The sequence below is a fragment of the Cololabis saira genome, chromosome 17, assembly GCF_033807715.1.
Source record: "Cololabis saira isolate AMF1-May2022 chromosome 17, fColSai1.1, whole genome shotgun sequence".
In the NCBI taxonomy this organism is placed as follows: domain Eukaryota; kingdom Metazoa; phylum Chordata; class Actinopteri; order Beloniformes; family Belonidae; genus Cololabis; species Cololabis saira.
The window spans coordinates 11,874,778-11,897,555 of NC_084603.1; the positions used below are offsets into that span (position 1 = coordinate 11,874,778).

Consider the following 22,778-nt stretch of genomic DNA (forward strand, 5'->3'; position numbering starts at 1 on the left):
CAGACCTGTCTCAGCCACGTGATCATCATCCCTTCATCCAGCCACCCCTTTTCATTCGTCCTTATAATGACTCCGGCTGGAAACGTCTTATGCAAAGTTTTTCTTTTAAAAATCCCCATACAGTTTCTGTCCATCAGCTGCGCCAGGCAAGCACCACATAAATGAGAATGTGTGTGTTTCACGCCGCGAAATACACACACGCGCATGTCGGAGATCCGGTACCGGGTTTGTAACCGACAGATTTGGCTGGAAATCTCGGAGGGTGAAGCTGATCCGACCTGAGACGTACCCTAGAAATCCCTTCTCGCAAAGCGGCCGGGAACCAGGTCATCGGACCCCGCTTGGGGAACCAGGAAGTCGGGCTGCAGCAGCGCGCATCACGCGGCTTTAACCGGGGAAAGTGACCGGTTCCGACCGGCCGGGACCGGAGGAGCCCGCCTGCACTGGTAGTAGGGGCTCCCGGGGAAAGAGCACCGGCATTTCAGCCGGATCTACCCCGGGGATGCGGCGATCGGACCCCGCAAACCCACGGCAGGTGCTTCCTCGGTTCCGACATGCAAAACACACGCGCGCTGCAGAACACACACACACAAGTGTGCTTATTTAAATAGAGAAGAGCAAAACTTAGTTTGATTGTATTTTATTTCACTTTACACATCAAGCAAATCCTTAAAAGTTTTCATCTTCTGTTTACGCATTAAACAGCTCAGTGGATGGTTTCATTCACGTCGCAACTCAAGGCTTCACCCGCCCCCTTCTCTTTTCACCGCGCCCGGCACATTTAAAAAAAAAATATGTGCGCCTTATGGTCGCAAAAATACGGTATTTATGTCCACCTGCCTCCTCCTTATTTTTGATGATGGATGTTTTATTAACCCGTTAACATGTTTACTATTTAAATGTTTGGCTTAATATTTGTAAGATGGACACGTCCAGCTTGATTTCCACGTCTTTTCTTTCCTCATTAAATCTTACTCTAACTCCCTTTCTCAGTGTCCCTTGCCTCTGACTTTTCCATCACTTCTGATTCCCCCACTATAAAAAATGTAAGTTACCATGGGGACAAAGAGCAAATGCATAATATCCTGGTGTCATGGCTTCGGACCCAGGGAGGGAAATGACAGAAAATCCCTGCACGTATAAATCTCAACCGTCCATCTGCCGAGGGCCTCTGAGTCTGGAGTTGAAAGTCTTTGGCAAGCACTTGGCAAAGTGACTGGGTCATCCTGTCATGGTGATTGTTTCTTGGGAGAAAGGGAGCGGGTCAGTGAATGGCTGAAAGGCGGAGGAGGGTGTTTGGCTACATCTTTCTCTCTTTATCCGTCTCTCGGTCCCTGTCTGTCTGTCGTTGCGGTTTGAGGGGCTCGACTGTGGAGGCGGAGGCAGCATTAACTACCAGGCTGAGCCTCACTCCTGTCACAGTCTTGATAGCTGTCACGCTAACACCCCTGCTGCTATCATTGCAGCACTTATGGGCCCGCCATTCACCTGGGAGCAAAGGGAGGGGGGAGCCATTTAGGCGCAAGGGTGTGCTCGTGGAGATATGTAGAGGAGAGGAGAGACAGAGGAGTTGGAGCCAGAGCTCTGACGCAGAGAGGAGACAGAAGCAAAAGGGAAAAGGTAATGGAGGTGGAGAATTGCATTTGGAATGCAGAAACAGAGGATAAGAAAGAGTTGAGTGGCATTAAATTAGGTCATAAAAAACAACAGATGAAAATGCAAATGTTCATATATGAACTTGACTGGAGTTCTAGTTTGCTTTGGTGCAAAACATGAGGGTCCTTGCTAACCAGGGCAGTCTGGTAAACCGTTTGTGACCGTGTGGGCTTTAACTTGAGAACATGAAACCTGCAGTAGTTGCTCAGTTTGTGTGAGGCATCAAATGAGCACCCACAGATTTGCATGTAAATGTATAAATATACAAGATGGTCACACTGACAGCACACAAGCTTAATATTTTAGTCCATGTGCTTGTTTTTATAACCTTAAATCAGGCTGATAGCATAAGTCTGAAGTCACAGCCGCATCGGAAAACGTATACAGTCTACACCAGGGGTGTAGTGGCCGGAAGCGGCCCCCAAGGAGGTTCGATCAGGCCCGTGGGATAATTTAAAAGTGAAAAAATGCATAAAAGACATGGAATTCAAATTTTTAATAAGATGCAATTCATGTATTATCCGCTAGGGGGGCGCACTGTTTTGATCAGAGTAGAAGACAACAGCGGTATCAATGCGCCATCTGCTTCTTTATAAATCTCATTTAATCTTAAAGTGCATTTCTATATTTTTCAATACCAATTAATTGTTAAAGTTTTCTGCCTTTACACAATCAGTGGGATCAGTTGCAATGCATATATGTGAATGATAAATTTGTCTAAGGAAATATGAGGTGTTCCATGAAATGTTTTGTAAAAGGAATGTTCATTGAATTTCAACATTTTCCTAATGTTCTTGCGCTTTTTTACACCAAAACAAAGGAAAGACATTATATTTTGAGTGCGACTTCCATACATGCTATAATATAGCATGTATGGTATCATTTTAATGGTCCGGCCCACTTGACATCTACCGAGGCCGTATGTGGCCTCCGATGTGAAATGAGTTTGACACCCCTGGTCTACACACATATACACACATGTACGAGCTGACGACATAAGACTAGTACCAGGGTGTCGGTGAATCACTATGACTGGCATTGTGGTGGACTGAGGGGACTGCAGACTTCTCAAGTTTGGCCCTTCCAGTGACTGCAGAGCCACTGAAGTGAAACTCTATTACACCTTCTCCATCTGCGATCCATCAGCACCGTCACAGCGCCCTATGAGCAAGTCTCTACAAGCGGGCATGTGTGTGTTCACAAAGACAGATTGCATTAATGTGGCATTTTATAAAGTACAAGATTCCTGAAAGTGTTGCTCTTTGTGGTATTTCTCTGACACTGCTTTTATCAGCAAAAAATATGACAACAGTTGTTGGTGCTTTAAAGGCAGTGGTGGGTCATGTGGGCGAGGAAAATGTATCACGTCTCCCATCAGACTTAATCCAATCAACACCTCCAGAGAGGGAAGCATGGCTTTCATGTTTTATCATACAGTCACAGACAGCTGAGTCTGAGTGAGAAAGTTGGGAAACGGAGCAAAACACTGTCATGACAGATGATCTTATGCATTTACACCAGCAGACGCTTACACAGGCATAAGTGTATGCAGAGATATAACGTAATCAAGACAATGAGCCAAGATATGCACTGTTCTGATTTAATTAAGCCATCAAATTTGGGAATTATTTGGTTGTCATTAAAGTCTTTTTTTTCTTTTTTCTGTTTTGACATGCTTCAAAACCAAAACATTGACATAGCATCGTAAAATACACATAAAACATGATTTCTCTTTTCTCTCACAAACATTTCAACAACTGGTCCTGCAGGACTATAAAACGTTGGACATTGATTTGAAACCTTAACTAGGGAAACAAAGAGAAACTGAATGTGAAGCAAAACCCTGGCTCAATAACAAAAACAGGCTATTCTTTTTCTTCTTTTTCTTTCTTCTTTTCCATCCAGGCTACAGATGGAGATGCAGGCACTTTTGGGACTGTGCGTTACTATTTCAGTGACGAACCTGACCAGTAAGTTCACACTCATATTTAAAAAAATCTTCTAAAAATCTTTTAAGCAATAAAATAAACAGTTTACAGCCTTGTTAACTTCACTATTTTTCATTTGTTGTGAGTCGTTTTAAATATTCGTGAACTGCTCTGAACATAAGACGAATCATCAATAATGAGAAGACCCCCCCCCCCCTTTCATACGCTCCATCAACCTTTATCTTCACTTCCCTTGCAGGTTTTCGTTGGACGATGAAACAGGCTGGGTCATTCTGCAGGCCAGCCTTGACTATGAGTTAATGCGCCGTTTCACGCTGACGGTGCTGGCCAGGGACGGCGGGGGAGAGGAGACGACCGGACGGATCCGAGTCAATGTGCTGGACGTCAACGACAATCCGCCGCTCTTTCAGAAGGAGGCGTACGTGGGCTCGCTTAACGAGAACGAACAGACCGTCCAGTCTGTGGCACGCATTCGGGTGAGATGTGACTGAACACATGCGTACGAAACAGACCTGGAAACAAACACATTTATGGCCAAAAAGTACAGTTTAGTTTCAAAAGTGACATATTCTACTGCAATCTAACCAAATATACTAGAATCATAGTTCATAATGGGAAGAAGTTCTACATAATAACACCTGATGGTAGTCAATAAATGAGATGCACTGAAGATTTTGGAAACATGTTATTGATTTAAATTGTTTCACTGATTTACACCATTGCGGTGACTCCAACATGTCTAAATTGGTTCATTATAGGGCTGGGCGATATGGACCAAAAGTCATATCTCGATATTTTCTAGCTGAATGGCGATACTCGATATATATCGATATTCTTTCTGTGCCATAATTGGGGTTTCCACCAAAGCATTATAGCATAGCATCTCTGTTAGCATCTCTGTTAGCTTCATTTTTTCGGAGGCAAACCCTTAAAAAAACAGTCAGTTTTAATACAATGCCTCGTGCCAAATGTCACACAGGTACCTTTATTAACAGAGGTCTGCGCAATATCAAAATGTATAAAACAAATGAAATAAAAATAGAATAAAAATATCCCTTTCCTGCATAACAATTAAATTAAAATACACTGAGCAATTAATACAATGTAGACAGTAACAGGCAGACTTTTCCACAGCAAATAACTAAACATTTGTGCAAATCTCAAATAAAACATTCAAGTCAATTTGTCACAAAATAAGCTATATCAAAATCATAAAAAAAAGAAAATTAAAAAAAAAAAAAAAAAATTCTCGATATAAACGATATTGTCTTGTACCATATCGCGTTTGAAAATATATCGATATATATTAAAATCTCGATATATCGCCCAGCCCTAGTTCATTATGTTCATAGAAACATACTGTCTTTACAGCATTTACATAAAACTACAAAGATTCCCTCTCACCAGTCCTCACACTCATTAGCGTATGGTGTTTCTGCTCTTTCCGTCTTTCCTCCCTGTTTCCACAGTGTTTCTTTGACCATGCTGTACAGTGTTTCTGTGCATTGTATCCAAGAAGAAAACAGGTCGGACTCATGTGTTAGCCATCAGTCACTGCCACACGAAAGGCAGAGGTACACGCGCACAATGGTAACTAATGGCTCAGCGTTTGCGTTGGCTGCACCCAGAAGAGAAAAAAATGGCCTCCCTGGAGGCTCACCCTGCCAAAGCACGCTGCGACGGCAGGCCTCAACGCTTGGCTCCCCGTGTTTGATTATTCTGAGCTAACCTTAAACGCTGCCGAAATTAATACGCCACCCGGGGGGTTTTTTTGGGGGGGGGGCAGACACACAATTTTGTGTGTCAGCGGTTTGCCCGAGAACTTATATACTTTAAACAAAAGGGCACACACATTACTAATCTGAGAAAACAGAGGGAGAAAGGGGGAACAACTGAGAACTGAAACAGGTGCAAGAAGAGGGAACGTTGCCAGCTGAACAAAGACTTCTTGCCTCGGAGGTTTGTGCCTCCTACGACAGCGGTTACGCCACCTAAAAGCTAAACCTTTTTTTTTTTTTCATTTTTTCATACTCCTCTGCCACTCATCTCTTTGATTTATTTTGGCCCTCGACTCCTCTTACCTTTGAGTAGGACTTAACTTTATCATGTGAAACTGTTGAAACTTTATTTAGGAAGACAGCTTGTAAGAGAAAGCCACTGCTTAGGAAGTTGTGGGCGAAGAAAAGGTATTGCTTACTCTGCGCCTTGGCATTAAATCTAAGAGAAGAAATATGCCTGTTGTAGAGAGATACAAGTGAGAGTTTTTGACAACCTGTCCAGTCTCTAATGATGCCCGTGAGGCCCGGCAAACTCCCCGCGGGGGAACTGGAGGACTTGTGTTTAGGTTACTGCCAACTTGAGAATAATGAGGGGGTGCTATCAATTTAGTTGATGTTGTGGATTAGGCCTGCAAAGCATGGTCCTGTTCCTGCTTGGCATGTCTGGGCTCAGTTGGTGTTCATCCAGTATTGACGCCTGAACCACTAATAGCCAAAAACCAGCTTTAATCTGTCCAGTTACATGCCACCACTGACTGACAGCTTCCTGGCTGCACACACATGCTCAGACTCGCACTCGTCCACACTGTGCAAACATCCACATAAAAATATTAGCACTGTCTGCTGCAGCATCTGCCGTGGTGGAGTCTGTCTTTGTGTCTCCCTCTCAAAACTTGTTCCCTCTGTGGGCTGTTGTCTGTCACTGAGACATATGTTAAAAGCATTCCCATCCCCCATTCTGCCATCCATGTGTGCCCACCCACAGGCTACAGACGAGGACTCTCCACCCAACAACTTCTTGACGTACACCATCACTTCAGCTTCAGCCTTTCAAGATTACTTCAGCATCATCATGGTGGAAGGCTATGCAGGTATCCTCACCTGTGTGGAGCAAAGTTCCTCTCTTATGTTTGATGAGACAAGTCAATTTTAGATATATAAATTCCTGAAATAAATAAATATATCTATGAAAATGATCCTGAAATTAAAAGCATCAGTATAGTACGATGGATAAAATGTCTATTTTAAAGAAAATACATTCACTGATGAATACATTTGTATTAATTTCCAGAGACTTTGACTTAACAATGTCAAATTTGATTATTACATGAAAGCTGCCATTCCCAAATGTCACACTTATTTCCCAGTTCTTTTCATTTAAGTGTTTAACATTCAAATGAGCAGGCATGGTTATCTGACTGAGTCAGACAAGCGGCAGTGTCCATGAGCATATTATCCTATTTAACGTGCATTTTCAATGCTGCGTGAGAGCACGTATGACAGGAATAAGATGAGACGAAGAAAAAAATGTTTTATGGATGGGTGAATGCATCTTGTTGAAGAGTAGGCGGTTCATGTTCACTCTCATCACTGTCGTCTCCAGCACCGTGATCATGTCTGGCTGACTGACTGGTTACCATACAACCACTTGCACGGTGTCAGCATTGCTAAACTGGCAGATTTATCACTTCATTTAGCTACTTTTCTCATTAATGTTTTAGTGACTTATAAAACCAACATCTTTACTGTAACTCTGCAAGAGTGGAGTCGGTCCTGCTGCAGGTACGCTTATCTCTGCAGCAAATTCCCCCAGTCAGCGGTAGAGGGGAGCAGCAGTGGAAACTCTGGCCTCCACTCCAACATAGAAAGTGCTGAAACCACCACACAGATGTTACACAGAGATGGTGGACTTGTCAGGTGACATTATGCATTAAAAATAAACATTTCATTAGAGGAGAGCAGTGGTTGCCAAATGCCCCGACAGTGAGACAGGAGGTTGCCATGTTCTCCTAATGGGCTGCTTTTCTCTCACATTTTCAGACCTGTTTCATTGTCTCACAACAGTAATGATGAAATGAAACGTATGGCAACAGCTTTATTGGCAGTGTGAGTTAAATGATTTGCATAATAAGTGAAGAGGGAGTAGAAAAGATACAAAGACATCTGAAGTACTGCTGCAGAGCACATTGCAAACACAACATTATCCATGTCCACCAGGATAAATAAATAATGTGGCATTCCTAGTAGCCTTAAATAAGCAGAGGTGTCAAGTAACGAAGTACAAATACTTTGTTACCTTACTTAAATAGAAATTTGGGTTATCTATACTTCACTGGAGTAATTCTTTTTCAGACGACTTTTTACTTTTACTCCTTACATTTTCACGCAATTATCTGTACTTTTTACTCCTTACATTTTACAAACAGCTTTGTTACTCTATTTCATTTCGGCATTTTAAAAAAAACTATCCAGTTAAATTGCTCCATCCAGATAGAGTGAATTTGGTTGTGGTTGTTTCAGATGTTCTTGTCCAGTTTTGTTCTTACATCCGTTCCCTCAGATTCCTGCAACTAAACTTGGATGTACATTCCAATAAAGGTTAGGATAAATGATAACATGCCTCTGAAGTTTGACTTTTTGCACCATTACAATACTTATAGGCAACTAGTCATCATATCTGCTGCTCTCTGAAACACATGTTAATGCTCAATAGTACACATACCGTATATGGTTCTTTAATATATTTGCATTATACTAAGATGCATTCATTTTCAATGGCTTTTGTCCTTAATGGCTTTTTTCCCCCTTACATTCCTTTTACTTTTATACTTTAAGTAGTTTTGAAACCAGTACTTTTATACTTGAGTAAAAAACTTGAGTTGATACTTCAACTTCTACAGGAGTATTTTTAAACTCTAGTATCTATACTTCTACCTGAGTAATGAATGTGAATACTTTTGACACCTTAAAGATTACTATTGAAGTTTTAAATTTTCCAGATGAAAAGATTGTTTGCATACATGTGTGTTTCAGGATTTACTCCATAGATATATTAATTTATTTGCCTGTTGATTATTATTTTGATAAGATTATTATGATATTATGCTATCTACAAAGAATATTACATATATTATTGAAATAATTGTTTCTGCATTTGCGTAGGCGCGTAACCTGGTTTGTGTTTATTTGCCATTTGACATGAATTTAGCGAGGGTTGAGGTCGCTGCAGGTCACAAATAAAACATGCTCTGTCTTCACCCTGCCTGTCCCGTCATCCCTGCACCAGTGATCAGTGTAACCAGGCCGCTCGACTACGAGAAGATCCCCAGAGGGATGATCTATCTGACAGTGATGGCCAAAGACGGGGGAAACCCACCACTCAACGGCACCGTCCCTGTCACAGTGGAGGTGATAGTAAGTAAAACCCTGCAGCACACGCCTTGTAATGAGACACGACTGAGGCCCAAGCCTGTGTCTTTATCCAACCATCTTGGTTCTGGGACACTATTTTTTTTTTTCTTAACCCGGACTGGAATTTATTATAGAGAATTTTTACTCTTTGTAATTTGAACTTGGATATAATATATAATAATTTTCTAGGTAGTGTATTTTTCTCCTAAATTATGTAATAAGTCTCTTCCGAATCAGAATCTCCAAATTTGAATTTATTTATTTTCTGTAATTTACATACTGGGTTATATTTCTTCACTGTGTAAAACAGTACTTTTTGATCCTGGTTCCGCCACAGCGTTGTTAACAGTTGTATCAAGTCTGTACAGCTATCTGAGCTTTCGTAAGATGGAAAAAGATCACAGATGTCTACTCACTCTCTCAGTGGATCAGATCTGTTTTAATGTATTTAGGACTTGTAAAATGGAAGAAAAAAAATCATACTCTTTGCAAGGTTCTTAGCTCTAATTCAACAACATATACTGTAGCTGCATGGTTTTTCCTGAGTATTTCCCTGGAGCATGATGCCACTTAATTGGCAATTCTGTCCTCTTTTTCCATGTACATAGAAAAAAGCATGTCTTGTTGTTGTGCTTCTGCTGTGTGTTTGTTTTCTCGTTTCTTTTTCTTTCAGATTTTCTATTAGAGGCATTGGGAGCTATAACCATACTGTATGACCAGGATGCCCATGGACATTGTGCGTCCGTGTGCATCATGATTGATGCTAAATGTTTTATTTGTAATCCCACCTTGCAGTTTTGATTTATATGACCTTTTTACCAGTGTCATTTAGCAGTCTTTTGCGTTGCAGCGTTATTAATCTTTTGCATGCTCACAGTGGCTGCATCATAGTGAATATTGCAGTTATGTATCACTGATTTTGCCTCTTAAGTTGGTCTTTTTGGAGAGTCTTAATTGTAAAGCATCAGAGGAAATGTTTCATACATCCTTTACTTACAATTAACATTTTGAAAATTAGCCGTTTACTGGATTTTACCGCCCTTTTCACACACCTAAAATTCAGCAACTGAAATAATCTGAAATTACAACAGATGCCTGGTTTTGTATTATTTCAGATTATATTGACACATTACAACAATATCTTTACGCATCTTTAAGTGTGTGTTTTTAAATGCAAAAATGTCAATCTTGACCTTTCGTTAAGACAGTTAAAACGCATCATATTAAACATCCAAAGCTTGTAAATAATCTTTGAGACGTTAGACTCATTTCCCAGAACAGACATCCATGGCCAAAGAGAATGGACACTCTTGCATGCAAGGAATGTAAGAAAATCTATGCACATCCTACACGAGGGAGAAACACTGAGTAAAAGACGGTTAAAACGGACGGGGACTGTTCCCTCTCTCTGTCTGTCTCTCTTCCTCCGTCCTCCACCGTGTCGTGACTCACACCACAGGGGTTTATCAGTAGCTGGCAGCATCTCACTCTCACAATGCTTTGCACCAGTGTAACACTGAGCCCAAATAGATAATGATAGCAGTGACTGTTGTTAACATTTCTCAGCTGCACACACAGTGGGGAGCTTCTCTGTGAATAGCCACACAACTGGATGTGTTGGTGTGAAATACAGACTTATTCATGAGTGGGAGGTTGTGAGACATTTGAATGCCGGTGGAGGGTGAATATGTTTTTATTTTTTGTATTTATTTTTTTTTAAGGATATCCTGTTCCTTGTTACAGTTATTTATTCCTGTTAGTTCGCCTTTTGTATTAGATAATGACATTAACAATAGCGTTTTCAATACTAATCTTACCTATCAATACAAACAGCTCTTTAGTTTAATATCCGCATCATTCTGTGCATCTTTCCACTTCCTGTATTCTCCAAATGTGGCTCCAAAGCTACGAAAGCTCTTGGACACCAGAAGAGAATATTTTAGTGAAATGCATTTGCTTTTGTCAAACACAGGAACCAAAATGATTAAAATGTTCTGGTTGTGGCCTTAAAAACAAAGTGGTCCGTAGCAATTTTATTTGACATCATAGGGGAGATACCACCATCACTGGTTTATGACTAGAAACATTGTCGTTCTTCTTTGTCTCCTAATTCTCAAATGTGTTAATCTCAGTGCTACTGTGCAGTGACAGTTTGTAGCCCTTTTTAGCTCTTCTTTTTAAAGCCAATTTACATTTTTCTCATTGTTTAGCACGTTGACTTGAGCTGTTGTTGATGTTTATACCTCCTCCAGGATGAAAATGACAACCCACCCGAGTTCAGCCAGCAGTCTTACATCGTCAAAATCCCAGAGAACATTATCGCCGGTGAGTCACCTCATACACAGGGTTGGTTTAGTTGCTAAAATACAAATTAATCTTTTCACAACCAATACAGAACTCAGGCACGACATGACACGACTCAAACAATCTCTGGCACATATTTGCCGCCGCTTACGTGAGTTTCCGTGATGTTATATTCAACAAACATCTGCTTTCCTCAGGGTATGTTTCTCTTCTTCCCTTTTTTGTTTCCTTCCTCTGGCCTGAACTGCATGATTTGTTTTGTCTTGATAATGTTTTGAAATACTCTGTCAGAATATGGCACATTCAAGGGAAATCAGTGGCTGTTACATTCATTCTCACACATGCATTTAGAGAGCTCTTTCTTCGCAGACAATAGATTAGTTTACAGTCGCTGGAGGGAAATGGGATATTCAGTCGCCCCTTTCTCTCTTTGAGCTCCCGCAGACACTGGACATGTTTTATGTTTTGCACCCTATTTAAAAGGGCACTTAGCTGAGCAGCTTGGACCCAGGCTGAGGTTTTAGAGGTCTGTGTTGAAAGTGTTTGGCCCTGAGCTGGAGGCCGAAGGCTTGTACTGCAACACGGCGCCCAGGGCGAGCCCTGTGGCTCTGGCTAGCATCTCATCCCTGTGCCAGGCTGGGTATTGAACAACCCTGTTCCAAGTTCGAGCTGTGCCAAACAAGCTGATAATCCACTAATCCATAAACCCACTCATTGCCATCAGTGTTGCTGTGGATGGGGGCGGTGAACACATTAGCTCTGCGACTAACATTCCAGTCTGTCTCCTGTAGCTCGTCTCTGACTGTCTCTCTTTTTTTTCCTTTTCTTTTTGACTAAACTTCACATTTCTCCAGTACCTCAGCAAGTTGTAACTTTCTTGATGTCACCCCCCCCCCCCACCCCGCCTCCGCCTGTTTCGCTACAGGGGCAACGGTGGTGCTTGTGAACGCCACTGATTTGGACGCCTCGCGGGAGTTTGGCCAGGCTTCACTCATCTACTCCCTGGAGGGCTCGTCTCAGTTCCGTCTCAACTCACGCTCAGGTATGTACGATTGTGTGTGCGTGTGCAGATGTGTCTCATAAAAGTATAGATGTAGCCATAACATGTTTTTCTTTTCTTTTTTTTGCTGTCACAGCCGATAGTAAAGAAAACACTTAAGATTCTCTGCCTCCTTTACCTTTTTCTTCAGACTTTTACATTGATGGGGGAAGTGCACAGAGCTTGGCTTTCACGTTGTCCAAACTCTACCATGATTAGTCTGTATGCAGACTTGTTTGTTTGTTGGTCTTGTTTTTCTCATTGGTGGCAGTGTTGCTGCATTTCTTTTTTGTTGCACGTTTTCCTTGATGCCACTTATGTTGCAGGTGAGATCACCACCACCGCCTTGCTGGACCGAGAGCAGAAGTCGGAGTACATCCTGATAGTCAGAGCTGTTGATGGAGGAGTTGGACCACAGCAGAAGACCGGCATTGCTACGGTAACAAGTTCAAAGCCTTCTTTGATCTGAAAAAAGTTGTATTTCCACGCTATTCCGTCATTAGTCCAAAAGATTTTAAAGCCTTCTCATTTTATCATAATGTACTGTATTTTATACTGTATCATTAACAAGATTATTTGGTCAGACAAACATTATGACCAAAGGTAACTAATAACACACTTAATATTTAAAAAAAAACTAACATTATATTGTGTTATAAACGGTTCCTTTTTAATTTCTAATTTAGGTGAACATCACCATCCTTGACATCAATGACAATGCTCCGGTGTGGCGAGATGAGCCGTACCGTGCCAACGTGGTGGAGATGAGTCCCATAAACACGGATGTTATCTCTGTAAGTGCAGTCTGACCTGTTGAACTCTACCTGACTGATGTGGCCATGACGTTAATAGTAAACGGTGACGTGGGTAAGCACTCTGTAGGTCTAGATGTTATTATGGACTTACATTCAGTGTTAGAATTAACCTTTCAAGATGAGTTTCCAGAGTTTGGTAACCAAATATGTTTTTTTTTTTGTTTTTTTTTAAACGCACTCTTATGGAAGTTTTAAAATTGTTTTGACTACAAAAATGTCCTCAGTTGAAGATGTTTAAAGCCAAATACCTGCTGAAATGTGACACGTGCATGAATACGGCATGTGCACTCCTTCAATTCTGAGGTTTTATGTTTCAGGACATCGTCCATCAATTATCTTTACCCACTTCAGTCTCGCACAGGGTTACAGGAGGCTCGAGACTATCCCAGCTGCTTTTCAGGACGTGATGAAAAAAATAAAACCAATCGTGTGGTTGTTGGCAGGTCTTAAAATTAGATGAATTCTGTGTCAGCACTTTGGCTGTTATTTAACCTTTTAACTACTGTGGAAGCAGGAAGGACTTAGTTTTACACACACTGTTTATGCAGTTTGGCTTACTTTTTGATGAATAAATGATGAAGTGGTGTAATATGTCATGTCCTGTTGCTCCTTTGAGGGTGTAATTTCTTCTTTTCAGTCACGACAGGGCATGCAATGAAGACTTTAAAGGCTTTCATAAAGAAAAGACACTTGAGTTTTGGCTCTGATCTAATAAATACTCACTTTTAAGGCATTCATAGAGATATTGGGGGTAATGATCATAACTTAACCCCCCTTCCACACACATACACTGGCACACACACACACACACACACAAAATATGCAACAGTAAATAAATAAATACAATCCTTGCATGTAAATGCAAAGGAAGAATGGAAATGTGCAAACTCAAGAGATATGTGTGCCAAGCACCAGCTGCCTTGAGGCCATTCCCACCGACGACAGCGTCACGGAGGAATATATGATCTAGTGATGAACTGCTTGGTGCCACCCGGCACCAGCAGCCAGGAGGCAGGCCAGCAGACAGTCCTGACTGGGCCCCGGACAAAATAATCTAAGATGGGCCCCCCTGTGCCCGGATCTCTCCTTCTCCCTCTTCCTCTCCTCTCCCTCTGCTCTTCAGGTTTTTATACAAGCTAATGGACGTTAACATTAGAGCTAGCCAGTTAGGTTAAGTTACAAGGTTGGTAAACGTTGGCTGCGCTGTTTCTTACCTTGCTCTACGCTGACTTTATTAATTCCAGCTTCACCGTCACCATCCTTTTTTAAATATTTCTGTAGAGAATCTCTGAGGCCTCTATTTTCTTCTTCTCTTTTCTCTTCTTTTCTGGGCACCGGACTTGTGCTGATCGGACATTTTGACCATTCTAACGGTTGAATTAGGAAGAAAACAAATGAGCTTTTATGTAACTCAAATACTACATATGTTTTCCACAAATAGGCATATTTTGAAACATTTTGAAAAATGATTCCATAATTTAATGAGAATTAAAAAAGATAATAATAATTTAATGAGGGCCCAGTTCTGGGCCCCCCCCTACCCTGGGCCCGGGACAACAGACCCGTTTGTCCCCCCTATCGGCGGGCGTGCATGACGTCTTTCCAAACAAGTGGATCAACACAAAAGGACTATAGCCTCTTGAGAGCAATAAAGGAAGACATCTAACAAAATAGAAGGTTATAAATGTGTTTGCGGTGCAACTACCTGACATAATACCGTATTAGTAATGGTCAATTAAAGTACACAAGCTCATTAGTTTTGGTTCATCCAAGATTTAATATATGAGAAGATCAATGTAGCGCTGAAACGCTGCACGTGACCACCATCCCAGAGGTTTCAAAGTGGAGATGGCCACTGCAGGAAAACTTCAGATTTTTCTATGATTCTTAAGGAATGAAGAGAATACAGGCCGACAGGCAAACCTGCAGGATGAGCAGTGGCTGCAGAGCTTGGAGATGAACCAATGTCTTCTCGTGGGATTGAAATCATAAACCAAAAGAGAGGTGCCCTACCATCGGTCGGGATCAAAGAATTTTAAAAAGTGTAAATACCACAGAGGCTATGGTAATATAAACCCCAGAGCGAGCAGGGGGCGACTGTAGAATAGAGTTCATAAAATCCCACAAATCTGGAATAAGACCTCTGACTATCCGATGGTCGAATATCTGCAAAACTGTCATTATCAAAGAATGCCCTGATACCAAACTGACAGCATTTCCTTCAAGAACCCGAATGAGGGGAACAAGTATTCCGGCAACAGGAAAGAGGACCCAGCTCCCCAGACTGCACGGGAACTGCACTTCCAGGAGTCCTGAGGGGCGGGAGGTTAGCGGGGTTCGGAGTGAGGAAGACCAGCCGTGCACAGATCAAGTGAGGAAGTGCGTAAAGTAATTTTCCAGAGCAGAAATCCCAGAAGAAGAGACAGTTATTAAAGTTACTACTTCCACAGGAGATAAGAGGACAAAGACCCAGCCGAATCCTCTAGTAGAGGTTACACCACCGCCACCTCGGGGGAAACGTCGGCCTCGGGGACGGCAGATTTTAAAAGCAGCCCGCTTAACAGCTTTGCTTTTGCCTTTGGAGCATGTGGCGCTGAAAGCATTAACATTGGAGAAAATTGGCATGCATGATGCTGAACATGATGCTGAACAGCTTCCCATGAGGCAGACCAGAAGAAAAGGAAGCCACTAAGAGCAGATCTCTTCCACAATGAGAAGCACGGAGCATCCGGAGAGAGGCCTGGAAGAGAGGAAGCTGCAACGCGCCACACTGGGAATAAAAAGTGTGAGGGGCATGCATGTTGTATGAGTTCAAATTTACTAGATTTTCGGTTCCCGGCTGCAGCTTTAAGTGAGCTATGCAAGCGAGGAACAAGAAGGCATGTTAGATGCGAGAAACTCTCGCTCTTTGAATAGACCCACAAGAGTCATTGGAATAAAGTCTGAAGAAGGGTGAGAACAAGAATAAAATGCAGCTTACCTGTACTTCGTTTCCCGAGGTAGCTCCAATGAGTTGCCTCATATTAAGATGTAGTTATGACCAGTACTGGAGTTGAGGGGGGATGAGGGGTGATGGCATCCCCCCTGAAATAAAAACGGTCCAAATCATCCCCCCTGTAAAACTGCCACCCCCCCTTTCCATCCCTTATGTCATTTCATCAATGAATGTGGTTTTACTGCTATTTCAACATTTAGAGTCATCACCAGAAAAATAACACCAGAAAAATAACTTTTTCTACTTATTTCAAGTGAAAATCTACTTGAAACAAGTGAAAATTGTTGTTTTTTTCCAGTGATGAGTCTTGTTTTAAGTGTAATGAGATTTTTTTAGTAAAATTAGACATTTTAACTAGAAATAGGACAAATATTCTTGTTAAGATTTTGAGTTTTTGCAGTGATCCATTTTCTTATCCTGTGAAGGACAGAGTCATATTGATAAGTTCAGAAAACTGTTTTTTATTTTTGTGTTTTGATGTATTTGATGTAAGCCCAGTGGATATTTAAAGCTTACAGAAGGCTGCATTTAACTGCTGCTATGTCATTCCTGCAGTATTTCTGCAGTTGTTTTGGTCAGTGCTATTATTTGTAATATATTATATTATTTGTAATCAGCACAAATTATCTGTCCCCATATGATAAAATCCACCATCCCCCCTGATTTTTTTTTTTACAACTCGAGTACTGGTTATGACCAGAAGATGTTTTTTGGCATGTCCTGGTATGTAAAATAGTCTTTTCTTCAGAATATTCCCCATATTTGATGGACAGATATCCATAGCTGCTCAGGTTATCACAAAGTAAACTCCAGCATTACCCCCAAACTCCCTCTTTGTCCTGCTGCTGTCTTTGGCATTGTGTTGCTGCTAATTAAGACTTGATTGTCCATTAATTAAAGAGGCGTCACTAAGTGTAATTAAAGGAGTCTGATTGCTAATTAAAATATAGCCTGCAGTCATATGCGTTGCAAATTATTCAGCTGCTGGGCTGAAAAAGATGCAGGAACCTGCGCTGCAGAGTAAAAACTGGAGAGTCGGAGAAGCAAAAATAAATAAAAGTATGAATCTTTCCCTGCGAAGATATAAGTACATTTTCCACTTATACATGCTGTCTAGTAAGTATTTCTCAGTTGACTTCATTCACGGTGTGTCCAGCAAAACAATGCATACTCAATGTGCCTGTGTTGCTCAGCGGACAGTTGCTGTTGCCCTTCTGACCGTTTTTCTATGAATCTGATCACCCAGGCTTAAAGTCCTGTAATTGGCCCCGGTGTCGCCTCAGTCTAGCCGTACAGTCTAGGGGTCTAGTCAGTGTTTCCATGGTGACAAGAAGCCACCTGCTGAGTCCTTCTGGAGGTGTCCAGTGAGCCGATGAATTTGGCTGCTGTGTCCAGTGCAAGGATCAACCCACTCAAACCTCAGAGCGTCCCACTATCAGCACTGATGCCTCTTACATTCAGCTCTCTCTCTCTCACTCACACACACACACACTCAGACACACACACACACACACACACACACACACACACACACAGAGCGAGCATCCTCCGGCATCTCCTTTAAAAACACCTTTTTTCTGCCACTCTGCAGCAACACTCGGACCACAGTTCATTCGACAGAGCTAATATATTTGCTCACCATTTTTTTAATGTGTTTTTTTTTTCGCAGGCCAGAATGGATAAGTTGAATGGACCCCGACCAAGATAGTACTCCACAACTTATATCAGCCACCTTGTCTGTGTAGTTGCTAATCAATGAGACGAGATGGCTGCCTAACATTTCTCCTTAATAATTAAACACCTGCAAAGCCTTTGTTCCTCTAATGACCAATTAACCAGTTTCCAGCATTTTAGTCAGCACACTGAATAATTAATCAGCTCTTTAAAAATCAGCAGTGTTTTAGCTGGGCTCCCGGCTTCACACATTTATCACCCATTGCCATTTTCTGTCCCAAAAAAAAAAAAAAAAAAGAAAGAAATCTGTTGCCATTTTTCTTTTTTCTTTAAGTTGACTGATGAGTTAAAGCAGTTGGACGGGCTGGATGTGCAGATGCTCGTGGGCTGGGGAACGGGCGTTCTTATTATCAGCACTATTACAATTTCCGCGGTTCCTATTCTTTCCCGTTCATTTATTTAATTCTCCCCTTCTTCTATCCTGTCCATCCTCCCGTTGTAAATCATATCTGTCCCCACAGCTTGAAGTTGTGCTTAAAGCACCAAGTATAACTTCTGTGATACAGTGAAAATAGAAAGTTTTTTTTCCCCCCCTTTCCTTTGACTTTCCAGGTGTTGGCTGTGGACCCTGACAACGGAGAAAACGGGACGGTTACATACAGCATCAGTCCAGAAAACCCGTTCTACACCATCCACAGCAGAACAGGAAAGATCCGCACCAGCGGCGTCACTCTTGACAGGGAGAGCTCAAAGTCCTCCGACGCAGCACTTATGAGAACCATCATCATCTCAGCTGTTGACCGTAAGTGTGTGTGTGTGTGTGTGTGTGTGTGTGTGTGTGTGTGTGTGTGTGTGTGTGTGTGTGAGTGTGTGTGTGTGTGTGTGTGTGTGTGTGTGAGAAAGGAGGAGAGAGAGGGACCTAAACCACCTATATGTAAACTGCTGTGCACCGTTTCACTCAGCTTACTTAATCAGGTCACGCAGCTTTAGCTGTTCGCCGATTCTTGGCTTAAGTAACTTGTTGATCAAGAATTGTAATTTTTACTGTTTTTAATAAATAACCTCATGCATATTTTTTTTCCATGTAATCAAGTGTGTCTGTGGATGTGTTTGTCTTTGTATATCACTGTGGCGCCCTCTGTAGGTGGCTCCCCTCCGCTGCACGCCTCTGCCAGCACCACAGTGCTCGTCAACCTGCTGGATCTCAACGACAACGACCCGACCTTCCTCAACCTGCCCTTTGTTGCTGAAGTACCAGAAGGGCTGCCTGTCGGGGCCTCGTTTTTTAGGGTAAACATAAAAATCATGTTCATGTATAGGGACATCTTAAAGCAAGGTCTCCCAACCTGGGGTCCGGGCCCCCCTGGGGGGGCGCCAGAGATCTCTGGGGGGGCACGAAACTTTGTCTGCTTTGAAATTATGCAGTTGTAAAAATTATATTTGCGAATGAGTCATTCATAAGACATTGTTAGGAATAATTTATGAATGTCTTGAATATTTTTGGGGTTTTTTATACACTGGTGACAAACACAGGAAATGATTTCATTCCTTATTATTATTTATTTATTTAAAGGTTTAGTTATCAGGGACAATGCACATTAATAATACATTTAAACAAATGTAAAATATGCCAGAATTAGCCAAAAAGGCTATTTTGCATCTGCTGTCCCTATTATTATATCATTACTCAACATTTAATTTACTCCGACAGGTTTTTAAAGGAAAAATGTAAAAAAAATGTTGGTCTCATATTAAAAGAGAAATTTTTCAGAAATATTTTTATGTCCTTTTATGTCCTTTTGTGCGTATTTTATACATTGGAGGAAAAAAAAGTCATATGTATACAGAGTAAACCAAAGAGAAATGTATCAAAAAAACATAATTAATGTTCATTTTTTCAATTAAAGACTATATTGGTGCTAGTACGTACGGGTCGGGGGGCCTGGCTGGTCTTAGACACAAGTAGGGGGGAAACAAGGAAAAAAGGTTGGGAACCACTGTCTTACAGGATTGATAGGAGGAAAGGATGCTGAGAAACAGCTGTCTATGTGTGCATCTACCTATTTTGAATTATTGTAATTCCTGCCACTTATGGTGTGAAAGGTCATATCTACAAAAGATATGTTTCAATAATAATAGATAAAAGAGAAGAAACCATGACAAGGATTTTCTGACACGATTGCCTTATAGCTATGTAGTCATTGTTATTATTAGAAAAAATATTGTAACTAATTTCTTCTTTTTTTTCAGCTTTTCTCTGCCTTGCCGTCTCTCCGTCTCACTCGTCCACTCTTATGCTCCTCCAGGTCCAGGTGGAGGACCCAGATGAGGATAAGAACGGTCTGATTACCTTGGCGTTACAGATGGGAATGCCCCGCCTGGACTTCTACCTCAACACATCCACCGGAGTTCTCACCTCCACAGCCGTCCTGGACCGCGAGGAGATCGGACAGTACCATTTGAGGATTGTTGCGTACGACGCTGGGAGGTTCCCACGGACCTCGACTTCAACCCTCACCGTCACAGGTGAGAAAGTAGGACTCTTCTCAGCCCTCTTTGTATGTGAATGTTTTAAGTTTCATGATTGGATCTTCTCATTATGAAGAGCTAATTGATAAACAGTTTGGACATGATAGAAGTAAATTGCTTTTAGAAGTTTTAAAAGTCAAATGAAGGAGTCTGGAGAAGTAGCTAAACTCTTTAGCCAGAAAGAGCTTTTAAATGTGCAGAAGTTACACTTGATTCGATTTCTTTCTCTCGTTTTACTGTCACCTTGCTGCCTTTGTCCACGTGTGCATGGATCCGTGTGTCCTCATGTGTTTCTATCTGTGTGTTTGTGTGCGCGCCGCAGTTCTGGATGTAAATGATGAGACGCCCACCTTCAACCCGCGCATGTACAATATTTCGCTGAAGGAGAGCGTCCCCAGAGATCACACTGTAGCACGCCTCAGCTGCTCTGACAATGATGCCGGTCTCAATGCCGAACTTAGCTACTTCATCACAGGTCAGATGTCACAGTGGAGCTGCTGTCATGTGTTTGTAAGTTAAAGTGTTGCCAGTTACTGCTCACACCGTCCATCCATCCCTATGTGAGTTTCTCCATGAGGTGAACTTGTTTCACATGCCTTTTTAGCATGTTTTTGAACTTTATGTGCATAGATGAATGGCTTTGTTTTATAAATATGCAGCAATTCTGTTTTGAGATGTATTTTATATTTCCAGATGGCAACCAGGATGGTAAATTCAGCGTGGGCTTCAGAGATGGAGTTGTGAGGACAGTGGTTGGCCTCGACAGAGAGAACCAGGCTGCATACAGGCTCATCGTAGAAGCTATAGGTGTGTCATCAATCTATTTATCTATTTTTTATTTATTTTTTTTTATTTTTGTGTTTACTGTTTATTATTGTGTGTTTATATTTCTCATGATGTGTTATGATTTTTTCCTTCCAAGCTGCTTTGTACTACTACGACGGAGTATTAGGGCCAAACTAAGACAAAAAAAATTGGAAATGACGAGAATAAAGTCATAATATAATGAGAATAAAGTCGTAAAATTACGAGAATAAAGTCATAATGTTGCGAGAATAAAGTCGTAATAGAATAAAGTCGTAATATTATGAGAATAAAGTCGTAAAATTACGAGAATAAAGTCATAATGTTGTGAGAATAAAGTCGTAATACAATAAAGTCGTAATATTATGAGAATAAAGTCGTAATATTATGAGAATAAAGTCGTAATATTACGGGAATAAAGTCGTAATATTACGAGAATAAAGTCGTAATATTACGAGAATAAAGTCGTAACATTACAAGAATAAAGTGGTAATTTATGAGAATAAAGTCGTAATATTACGAGAATAAAGTGGTAATTTATGAGAATAAAGTGGTAATTTATGAGAACTCTAACAGGAAGAGCATCTTCTCCCTGTGTTAAAATGAGGAATATTGAGCATCTTGTGTTAATATATTTACCGGTAATATTACGACTTTATTCTCGTAATATTACTACTTTATTCTCACAATATTATGACTTTATTCTGGTAATTTTACGACTTTATTCTCACAACATTATGACTTTATTTTCGTAATTTCCATTTTTTTTTTTGTCTTAGTTTGGCCCTAATACTCCGTCGTAGTTCTACAGTGCACATGTGATTAAAAAAATACTGGCTGCACAGCTGCAGTGTTTTCAAGCTGTTGCTCAATTTTGTTCCTTTTTTTGGAAAAAAAATGAAAAATAAAGAACAAAAACTCTGAGGTTTTCCTGTTTTGGAAAGAACTGAGTCAGAACAGCTTATCTGCTGAGTGGGCCAGAGACAACAGCGAGGGGAGAAGTGGCAGAGATAAAATGCTGCACGACAGATTACACACATTGACATCATTTACAAGCAGATGGAAATGACCTCAGTTTTGATGAGCCAACAATGTTCCTATCTCTTGTAAAAGCCAATTTTCTGAAGATTCATAACATTGGCTTATGTAAAAATGTAGTCTGTGTCATTGCATGAATATTATGATATTACAAAAGTCTGTTATCTGTCTTTGCCTCCGTATTTAACACATCTGTAAGTACTGAGCACACACTTGGAGCAATGAGCAATTAAGAGCTCCCACCAGCGGCAGTGACGACAGGTGCAGAGAAGCGTGAAGCTGCAGGTTCAGCGCCCATGGAGCGGTTGGGGGTAATGGGCTTTGCTCAAGGGCTTTTCAGCTCTACATTTTGGAGTGGGGTTGCACTGATTTATGACTTATTGTTTCCTGCCTATCAGGCTCGTCGGATGCCGTATATCCACTGTGCAAAGACTGTGGCTGTGTTGTCTGGTGTGATGGCATCTTTAAAATTAGCATCATTCTTGTAACTGATGGGTTTGTAAATCGCTTGTTTCTCCACGCAGACAACGGTCCAGCAGGCAGCCGAAGGACGGGCACCGCCACGGTATTTATTGAGGTGCAAGATGTTAATGACAACAGGCCAATCTTCCTGCAAAACAGCTATGAGACGAGCATTCTGGAAAGCGTGCCCCGAGGAACGAGCATCCTTCAGGTACAAACGCGTCAAACACTAAAAAACAAACACTTTCAGCCAACTTAAAACTCATTTTACCTCCGTAAGATTCACTAGATCCCTTTTTGTGTCAAGGTGAACTTGTCTTGTGT

General features: G+C 41.3%; 1 protein-coding gene across 1 annotated transcript in view; it reads left to right on the forward strand.

Annotated features, from left to right (window-relative positions):
* cdh23 (cadherin-related 23) overlaps window positions 1-22,778 on the forward strand; it is a 230,210-nt gene that overhangs the window by 143,270 nt on the left and 64,162 nt on the right. Inside the window, exons 13-26 of the mRNA XM_061745915.1 lie at window positions 3,562-3,626; window positions 3,844-4,081; window positions 6,369-6,474; window positions 8,670-8,797; window positions 11,047-11,119; window positions 12,024-12,140; window positions 12,464-12,576; window positions 12,824-12,931; window positions 18,234-18,423; window positions 18,766-18,911; window positions 19,928-20,147; window positions 20,473-20,625; window positions 20,844-20,957; window positions 22,517-22,665. Coding sequence (XP_061601899.1) covers window positions 3,562-3,626; window positions 3,844-4,081; window positions 6,369-6,474; window positions 8,670-8,797; window positions 11,047-11,119; window positions 12,024-12,140; window positions 12,464-12,576; window positions 12,824-12,931; window positions 18,234-18,423; window positions 18,766-18,911; window positions 19,928-20,147; window positions 20,473-20,625; window positions 20,844-20,957; window positions 22,517-22,665 — 1,920 coding nt within the window. The remainder of the gene's footprint in view (window positions 1-3,561; window positions 3,627-3,843; window positions 4,082-6,368; window positions 6,475-8,669; window positions 8,798-11,046; window positions 11,120-12,023; window positions 12,141-12,463; window positions 12,577-12,823; window positions 12,932-18,233; window positions 18,424-18,765; window positions 18,912-19,927; window positions 20,148-20,472; window positions 20,626-20,843; window positions 20,958-22,516; window positions 22,666-22,778) is intronic.